This window comes from Nothobranchius furzeri, chromosome 16 (assembly GCF_043380555.1).
Source record: "Nothobranchius furzeri strain GRZ-AD chromosome 16, NfurGRZ-RIMD1, whole genome shotgun sequence".
Taxonomy (NCBI): Eukaryota; Metazoa; Chordata; class Actinopteri; order Cyprinodontiformes; family Nothobranchiidae; genus Nothobranchius; species Nothobranchius furzeri.
The window spans coordinates 58221341-58231340 of NC_091756.1; the positions used below are offsets into that span (position 1 = coordinate 58221341).

A 10000-nucleotide genomic window follows, 5' to 3' on the forward strand; every position below is an offset into this window, starting at 1 on the left:
TGTGCTTTTGTCTTGTCAGTGACCACTGACCAGGGATGTTGTGCTGGAGGTGAGGCCTTGCCCTTGGAACGCCCCTGCATAATCAATTTCCCTCTGGGATTAATAAAGTATTTTTGAATTGAATTGAATGTTGAGACAATACTTGCAATTAAAAATAATTACTAAAATTCTTTAGCTTTTTTTGAATCAGCAGGAGAAAATTTTGGAGTTCATTCCAGTCATGGTATTTGTGTTTGGAAGCTCTCTGCTCGAATGACAGCGGGTCATCTCCATGTTTCAAAAGGAAAAAGAACAAAAATGTCTGAAATGCTTAAAACAGCAATGAAATATTCAAGTGAACAGATGTGGCTCACAATCTGGCAAGACACTTCTCAGTTTTGTCTCTCGTGCTTAATGCACGCCAAACACATATTAATGATTTATAGTGTCACCGATTAATTAACCCTTTAATGCATAATGGCCACTACAGTGGACAGGTACTCAAAATTGTTATTTATTTAGTTTTGCTATTAAGCACAGCTGTTGAAGACTTTATTGCATGTGAGCCCCTCCATTTGGACTTCAGTAAGTCAAGCCAACATATTTCATGTTCAGAATGCACGCTGCCCACTGAGGTGGACATGTAATAAATTATTTGTAAATTATTAAATGTACAAAAAATATTTGTTGTAATTTATTTCATTCACACCTAAAGATGAATGAAAAAATGGTTAAAAAAATCATGGTTGAGCATTTCATTATTCATGCATCAAAGGGTCAATTCATTTTATAATTTATTATCCGTTTTTAGCAGGGACTTGTTGTAAAGTGGTGCTGAAATGATCCGTGCACCTATCAGAACCGCCCACGCTGATCCAAAGACAACAGCTTCCTAACAGGTAGAGTCGGGCTGAGCCAAACGCCGCCCAGAAGCTCGTGGCTCGGTGCGGTTCGGCTGCAGGCTGCGCAGCGGCTCAGTCTGCTGACGCGCTGCATCCCAGCGCGCATCTGCAAACATCCCTCGTGTTTTATTTCAGGAATCAACGTTTAACCCCGTTTGATCTGAATGTGGAGTGCGCGTCCAGGTTATTCCGTCAGCAGCTGCTGTGAAATGCGTTTACCATGGCAAGGGGTCTGTTTCCTTGGGGGGTCATCAGAAAGCCTCTCTACATCCAGGTAAGACCGGCGGGAAAACCCTCTCCACTTCGGGATGAACCACCGTCTAATCCAGATCGGTGTGCGATCGTATGTAAGCGCGTGTTACTGGTGTCGTCATCATGCATGACGAACGGCATTATGCTTGTTATTTTTCCTCCTCATAAATATGTGGAAAGCTTCAGAATCGGCTGCAGGTTTCTCAGAATGACTCATAAAGTCACTTGATGCTCGACGGCTCGTCATTAGGATCCGGGTTGCTATAGCAACCACATCCATGATGCAGCTGGTACATCACATGCCCAAAGGAGGCTGCTCCTGAAGCAGCAAAAGTTTAAAATAGCAGGAAATGACATAAATCAGTTACTGCCCCCATCTTTCTGATTGGGATCAGATCATGGGCTGGAACAGTGACACATCAGACCATGGACGTAATTTTCACTTTAGAAGTGGGGGGGACACGTGTGTGTGTGTGTGTGTGTGTGTGTGTGTGTGTGTGTGTGTGTGTGTGTGTGTGTGTGTGTGTGTGTGTGTGTGTGGTGGGGGGGGGGGGGTGTCTTTACAGTATGTTCTAATGGGAAACAGGCTTCAACACAAATAGTTGTTTTCTGCTTGGTCCTAGAGCTCAACCAGTGCCAATTTAATATAAAGTATTAGTAAAAAGTGCAGGGGTGAAAACTTGACTTTGGAGAAAGTGGGGGGGACATGTCCCCCCGTCCTCCCCCCAAAATTACGTCCATGCCTCAGACTCATCAGGAACAGATGACGAAAGTCTAAAGTCTGTTCCTTCATAAATGAAAAGATGCTTACAGGGCCAGGTGGAGGTCTCAGCCAGCCAACATGGCTGCTCATCTTAAAATATATTATATTATCATACATCATGTTTTCCTCCCATGTGAAATTCTTTGTTTTTCTAAATCAGGCAGCAAATGTTTACCTCAGCTGCTGCTACACACACACACACACACACACACACACACACACACACACACACACATGTTAGAGACAAAAACTGTCACATACAATAAAAGCAGGAAGAAAGAGCCATTCCCCAAGAGACAGCTACAAGCATCGCTCAGTTTTCTAGGCCACCTCAGCCTTCCAGTGACAGCTTCTGAGGTGTCACTTAAAGATCCTCTGAGAGATACTTCTGAAATTCAAAAGCCCAGCCCTCCGTGGAGACAGGAAGTTGAGCTGTTGGTTCAGATGGAGATTCTAGTGTTCTATTTTTAGGTTTTGCAATCAGATGCAAATATTAGCCAAAAAAGTGAAGAAAAACACAGAACCTGACCCATAAAGAGGAGTGGAAGAACTCATGTTTACATTTTTATACTTATTCCTGTTCAGAGTCATGGTGGTAAACTCCAGAGTGTTGGGTCCACAGATGAGTGACCCATGCAGTCACCAATTATCCTAAACATTAGGGATGCACTATAGTTCAGGTTTGGAGAATCGGTTCAGATTTTTCCAGAGCCCTGATTCTAATTCAGCAAAAAATAAAAAAAAGGTGAAGTTAACTTGAAGTTTTAAATAATAAAATAATCTCCACAGCACAAGAAGAATGAGCATAAACAAACAAAAAGGAAACTGTCAGTGAGAAGTGAACGGAAATGGGTTTTAGTAGAACTGGGAAGTGAAAGGAGAAACCAGAAACATGGAGCGGATCTCTAACAGGTGAGACTAAAAACTGGTGTTTTTAGTCAGCAGTGAAAAAACAACATTTATTGTGTTTTGAATGCTGGTATACTGGTCCAACATGTCTAGCTTGGGATGCTGTGGATCCTGGTCCAGCATGCTAGAACATCATCCCATCCTGCACCAGCATGCTGGACCAGAATCCAGTTAACAGCATCCAGGAGGGGAGGAGCTGCAAGCGCCATCCTCTTAAACAGAGTGAGAACCTAAAAGCAAAGACAAGACAACACTAAGAAATAACTAAAGGGGCTGAAAGATAAATAAATCTAAATTTAAACATAAACACTGGGGGGGAGGAAGGAGCTAGGAGAACAACATTTAAACTAAGACACACAGGAATAAACAGTGGAGAACTGTGCATGACAACTCTGCTACGTTCACAGACTCGGGGGAAAAAACGACGTCTGAGTGATAGTTAGCTGGTTACTGATTGTGCTGAATATTGGCTGATCACCAAAATTCACAATATTGGCTGATTTCTTCTATGCCTCCATGTTTTTTTTTCTGAGAGGAAACTCCATAGATGATAAGAACATGAACACGCCACACAGAAAACTCCCACGGGTGTCAAACCTGCAACCTTTCCTGCAGTGAGGCAACAGTGTTTTCCATTGCACCATCGTGCAGCCTCGATCCTAAACCTTTCCTTTCTTTATTTTTTGGGAGCAGCATGGTAATTTAGGGTTGTTTAGCTTTATTTTTATTTTAGATCGATTCAGTCAGATTTAATTTAGTCCAAGACATATTACCGTAAATCCTCTAATACAGGCCCGGGCCTGTATTTGACTCAAGCTCATCAAGCTCCAGGCCTTTATTGGAAGGAGGACCAGAATTAGAGGCAGGCCTCAATTTCTATTTGAGCAAAATGAACTAATGGCTCGCTGGAGTTTTTGACAATTAAAATTGCGCCCACATTTTCAAAGTTAAACACATTTCTTTTAACAACGGTAGTTCCTGCTTCAGCCCTCTCCCCCCTCCCCCTGCTTCAACCCTCTCCCCCCTCCCCCTGCGCAGCGGCAACAAACTCACTGATGCGCCTGCAGTCTCTCGTAGTTCCTGCTGCTCTAAACACTAAAATAATTATTTCATTTTCTGTTCCTCACTTCTGATTACCTTCAATGGTGTCTGTTTGTTGCAACCACCGGGTACAAAAACTAACTTGTTTTTATTTGACTATTTTTCTGTCCTGCCTGTTTATTATCTTCCTGCATCTCCTCTCAATCCTAAAGAAAAACTGCTACCTGGGTTCATATATATTCACCTCATGAGTTACCTTTGAACTGCAGTTCTAAAAGATCTACCGACCGCAAAAACAGCGGAGTGCTCGCCGGCCTCATCAGTGAGGTGCGTCACCGAGGACAAAACAGGTGATGCGCCCCGATCCGCAGCAGCAAAACACATCAGGCACAAATAAAAGAATAAAAGACAGAAAACATAAAAGGAAATGAGCCGACATGAACGATCGCATGTTAAATTAGTTTCTGAGGTGGCGACATCTGATTTGATAATGTTACTGTGGCCGTGCTCAGGACGCAGATGTCTGGAGCGCGTCAACAATCAGAGCTTTGCATGCGCAAGCTGGTTAAGGTTAGGATGGGGGTGAGGGGAAGGTTAAATTGCAAGAGGGTAAAAGTCACAATTTGGTTAAATGTCCGTTTTACGGCGGGTGTCAGATACCGACGCTCTGGCACAGCGCGTCGCCTCCCGACGCGTAGGAGCTCGTCACCTGCTGACAGCAGGCCGCTTTCTTTTCTGAGGGCTGCATCTTGCCGGTCATTATCACGTGACAGCGACTAGTCGATGACAGGCATAAAAAGTCACTATAGAGCGGTGAAGTCGACTAGTGACTAGTTCATACACCCCCTACTGCTCCCCAGAGTGTTCTGCAGCATAATCAGCACGTTCTCTTTGAACTTGATATCAAATTTTCGCCTCCTCTTCGTCTCCGCACGGTTAAAGTTACCCTCGCGGTCTATCACTGGCAAATCAAAAGTGAGACGGATAACACAACCACCCCCTGTGGTACTTGCTTGTTACCACATTCCACTTGGCCACAATAAAAAATGAGCCATTATTCACCTCCGCCGACTCCGACACCGGCCAAAATATGATACCCGGCAGTTAATTAAATACAGGCTAATATTAGAGGATTTACGGTATTTTACCCACACTTCTACCAACAACATCATTCTAAACGTAATCTGTTACAATAAGTACCTGTGGAGGATCATGTGGTGTTTATGCCTTGCTTGTATCCTCATTAATAATGGACATTAATTGCTCTATATTTATTGACATTGTGTGAGCAACTGGTACACACGACTAGAGGTATACCAGTCACCTGATGTAATGGAGCTCCAATCCAGACACACCAATTGAGGATAATGCCCAAGTGTTTATAGGATTATTGACTCGTTGTTATATGTTGAGCTTGTGTGAACTGTGAGGAGCTGCGTAGCTCAGCAGCGCCTGTGCAGAACGTGTTGTGTGGTTTTTCATCATGGAGAGTGAAGGAGTGCGTCTTTTCCCAGAACATTTCACCTGGGTCGGGCTTTACGTGCATCACTTAGAGCTGTTGTTAAACCTGTCAGTAATATCCGACACAAACCCTTCCTCAGGCCTCCTCCGTCCTCTGTTTCAGGTCCTTCTCTGGTGTGTGCAGCTGCCCATTAACAGGAAACCTCTGAGGGAAAGCTGTATGATCGTGCATAATGGATGAACGGCGCTGAAAAAAAAATAACGTCAGAACAGCAATGGGCTGCTCGTGATCGGCTTTAATCTCTTCTCTGCCTCAGTAGTTCAACATCAGGTGGTGCTTTGTGACAGAACTGGGTGTCCTCATTTTTTCTCGCGTGTTTTCACTGATTCTTCAGGGTTGAGTTCAACAGAAAGCTCTCTAACTGGGCTTTGTGTGCGTGTGTGTGTGGAGTTGCAAGATCAGCCAGATGAAGACAGGCTGTTTCTTTCCACCCATCCCGGCACTCGGCCGCAGTCAGTATCTAATTAAAAGCTGTCACAGAAGCCACAATCAATATTGCCTCATTAGGCATGTTTGTGTAACTCTCTCCTCTCACAAAAGGGCCCATCCAGAATCCCACAGACAGAAATGCATCCGTCAGAGCTGAGAGGGAAGCCACAAAATATCAATTAGAACAAGAGCCGCCATACATCTGTTTTCCCCACAGAGCGTTTTTGCCCTAATGCTTTGATGCACTCCACCTACGGTAAATCTGATACAAGGTGCGCGCACCACACACTTGTGTGGCCAGGGCAGTTAAATCTGTTGTGGGTGGTCATGGTCAGATTTGTAAGTAAACCAGTCGATAGGGTATCACTCAGATGCCATAACAAGATTCAAACAGCTTCTCAGCTTTGAATACTGCGAGTTCTTAGCTATTATCACGAGTATCATCTGGTAGGTGGTCATTTCTCTTTCCTGGTTGGGGACGGTGGACCAAATCAGGTCAAAAGAGGTCAGTTCATTTGCCCTCCTGTATTTTGTTAACTTGGAGAAGGCTTACAGGCACGTCCCCCGAGGTTTTCTGTGGTGGGTGTTGCACAAGTTGGGGGTCCCATGGTCACTTTTAAACACAGTCTGTTCCAACAAAGCCAGAGCTGCGTCCACATTCTCAGGTTGTCTACCACGCAGGGCATCCGTTTGTGTCTGATACTGTGGTGCTCTTGGACAGAATCTCATGGCGTAGTCATGGAGATGTGGAAGTCTTGTTAGATAAATTCATGGTTGTTGCAAATTATTTGGTTCTGTTGTCAGCTTCGTTCTACAGCCTTCAGCGTGCTACACTAGGGTGGATCACAGCCGTGGTGAGAAGCAGTCGAGGTTAGAGCATCCAAATCAAAAGGTGGAACTCCCCCTGCAGGTTGGAAGTGAGTCTGTGCCACAAGTGAAGGAGTTCAACTATTCGAGTGTCTTCTTGATAAGATGATGCAAGAGGTGTACTGATGGATCGGGACTTCATCTCTTATAATCAAAGGCAAGGCAGCTTTATTTATATAGCACATTTCATACACAGAGGGCTGCGCAGTGGCACAGTGGTTAGCAGCAAGAAGGTCCTGGGTTCGCTTCCCGGCCTGGGATCTTTCTGCACGGAGTTAGCCTGTTCTCCCTGTGCATGCGTGGGTTCTCTCCGGGTACTCCGGCTTCCTCCCACAGTCCAAAAACATGACTGTTAGGTTAATTGGTCTGTCTAAATTGTCCTTAGGTGTGTGTGTGTGTGTGTGTGTGTGTGTGTGTGTGTGTGTGTGTGTGTGTGTGTGTGTGTGTGTGTGTGTGTGTGTGTGTGTGTGTGTGTTTGTTTGTCCTGTGTGTCTCTGTGTCGCCCTGCGATGGACTGGCTCTCTGTCCAGGGTGTACCCCGCCTGATTGCCCATTGACCGCTGGAGATAGGGCGGCAGTAGCTCAACAGGTTGAGCGGGTTGTCTAGTAATCGGGTAGGTTGCAGGTTTGATCCCGGCTCCAAACAGAGAATTCTGTTGTTGTGTCCTTGGGCAAGACACTTAACCCACCTTGCCTGCTGGTGGTGGTCGGAGGGACCGGTGGCGCCTGTGCTCGGCAGCCTCGCCTCTGTCAGTGCGCCCCAGGGCAGCTGTGGCTACATCGTAGCTCATCAGCGTGTGAATGTGTGTGTGAATGGGTGAATGACTGATTGTGTTGTAAAGCACCTTGAGGGGTTCCAGGACTCTAGAAGGCGCTATATCAAATACAGGCCATTTACCATTTAGGATTTGAAAACCCTGGCAGGTCTAAGACACACTGTCACTTAACATTCATGGACTCATCCATTTTGACTCATGACGGGGAAGGCTGTTGTTGTTTTAGCATCCAGGAAACAACAGAGAACGTCTCTATTATTAGAAGCTAACCGTTAGCATTAGCAACTCCACCACACAGCAGAACTCCTCCAGGCTTGTGTTATCTGTGGAGATAAAACATCAGCAACGCTAAGTAAACAGAGTCAGCGGCAGAGTTGTGTTCCTGTTAGCCAGTCAGAGCTAAGATGTCCCAATATCAGGAAATAAGACTTCAAATCCTGCCGTGCTCTGCCACTCCGAGTACGACTCAGAAGGCATTCCTTCCTACCAGAGACCGCTGCAAATGCATTGATTAAACACACATTCAACACATTTGCATGCCACTATATGTGAAAGTATACATGTTAATGAGTTATCTTCACCAGCCACAGATAATTCCGTTTATAGTCTTACAGACTGCCTGATACTCATTTCACTTTAATGCAGGTAACGGCTCAGCACTAGCACCTACTTAAAGAAACCTCTGCCATTTTGTCTTTTTATTTGTATTTTTACAAAGTTATGACATTTTTTCTATAAAAACACATGAAATATCACACTGGTTTCACTACTTGAAAGTACTTTTTTCTGCTGGTATTTATTATTTTTTTTGTACTTTTATGAATAATCATACTACAAGGAGAGTGATCATATGGTACAGAAACAGATTTACTCTTTCAAAGCTCTGCTACTGCCTGGAGTGATGTACCAGATGCCAGATGAGACAGAAAGGAGACTGGTGATGTAAGGTTGAACTGTTTAGGAGAACAAAGAGAACGTTTGAAGCGTCTCTTTCTCTTGCCGTCATGTGGAACAAAAGATTTGGATCAAATATAAGAATTTTGGAGGAAAACTCAAAATATCAAACGTGTATTGTGTTTCTCTGAGACTTGACTGAAGGAACACATTCTGGACTTGAACATTTCTCAACACTGACGTTCAGGATAAGGTCCATTTAGGGGCCCTGCATGTAATAACGTATACATCAGATGGTGTGATGTAATAATGCTACCATGCAGGAGTATCTTTGAGTTTATAAACTCAATAACTTCACAAGGATTTCTGGAGATCTGAACCTATCCTTGTTCTCAACAAGAGCAGTTTCTCAACACCCTCACACAAAGAACAAATCCTAATAGATCCTCTCCTCAGACACCATCACAGATAACACAACAGAGCTTGGCCTCATCACCATCGAATGAATCTGTGAACAAAAAAGAGGTGCAAAAACTGTCAGTCTGGTGTGGTGAGCACAGCTTGTACTAAAACATCACCGACAGGGATAGCTATCATCCACCAATCAGAAGGCTGACGGTTAACACCAGACATGTTGAAGCTGAAAAGTTCTTATGCTTAGACCCACGATGCACCTAGCCTGCCAATCCAACACGTTCTCACTCCCAGCGCGTCAAAAACAAACGCTTGGTCAGCCACCCTCCACGTCAGACCCCAGACGCCAAAAGTGCCCTTTTAAGTTACTTATGTGCAAAAAGGGTTTTTTTTCGTTATTTGACTGCAGATCCCAATGCAGCGTTACACTGACGTGATGGGATGTCCGCAGCCAGGGCACCAAACAAGCTCATTGTACCTCACCTTAACCGTATCCTCTTATTTAAAGAGCAAGTCAACCCCTACCAGAGTCTAACTCCACTCCCGCTTCATGTTTGAAAAATGCAACACATGCTGTTGCCTGGCAGACCGAGAGGGCGGAGCCACTAACAAATACACACACACTCAGGCTCACGACAGCATTGTGACATCATAATGTACCAGTTTACATCATAGCATACCTCTTAGCCAATAGCGGCGGCAGATTTAAATTAAAATACAGTGCAGAGTTTTTACCTGACAACGGCACAACACTGCCAGTTTTAGGCAGAATATTTAAATTTGAACTAAGATGCACTGAAGTACCAAATTATTGACGACACGTGTCTGCGGCACGATTAGACACTCGTTTATTTAGTTTATCAGCAAAAAACAATGTTTATTTGGGGGTGACTTGCTCTTTAACCTTCCCCTCACCCCTATCCTAACCTTAACCATCTGCGCCGCATTTAAGGTTTAGGTGCGGTTAAACGAGCTGGTTCGGTGCCGCATCAGCGGATATCTAATCACGTCAGTTTTACGCTGCATTGGGATCTGCAGTTACAAAAGGGAAAAACCCCTTTTTGCACATAAGTAACGAAAAAGGGCGCTTTTGGCGTCTGGGGTCTGACGCGGAGGGTGGCTGATCAAGCGTTTGTTTCCGACGCTTAGGGTGTGAGAATGTGTTGGCCAATCAGGGCGTCAGTTAGTGTAAATGGACGGGAACCAGTTTATGACTCAGGGAAGCAAACCATGGTCACGTAAGTGTCATTAT

At 44.6% G+C, this 10000-nt stretch overlaps 2 protein-coding genes across 3 annotated transcripts in view; one reads left to right on the forward strand and one right to left on the reverse strand.

Moving 5' to 3' along the window:
* The window catches only part of LOC129166608 (coiled-coil domain-containing protein 18), a 15416-nt gene extending 13806 nt beyond the window's left edge, over window positions 1-1610 (reverse strand). Inside the window, exon 1 of one of the 2 annotated variants that reach the window (XM_054749636.2) lies at window positions 1101-1610. In XM_054749636.2, coding sequence (XP_054605611.2) covers window positions 1101-1133 — 33 coding nt within the window. In that variant the 5' untranslated portion in view covers window positions 1134-1610. The remainder of the gene's footprint in view (window positions 1-1100) is intronic. The other variant, XM_054749637.2, reaches the window with a different exon arrangement.
* The window catches only part of dipk1a (divergent protein kinase domain 1A), a 20129-nt gene continuing 10815 nt past the window's right edge, over window positions 687-10000 (forward strand). The window contains exon 1 of the mRNA XM_015962314.3: window positions 687-1155. Coding sequence (XP_015817800.3) covers window positions 1102-1155 — 54 coding nt within the window. The 5' untranslated portion in view covers window positions 687-1101. The remainder of the gene's footprint in view (window positions 1156-10000) is intronic.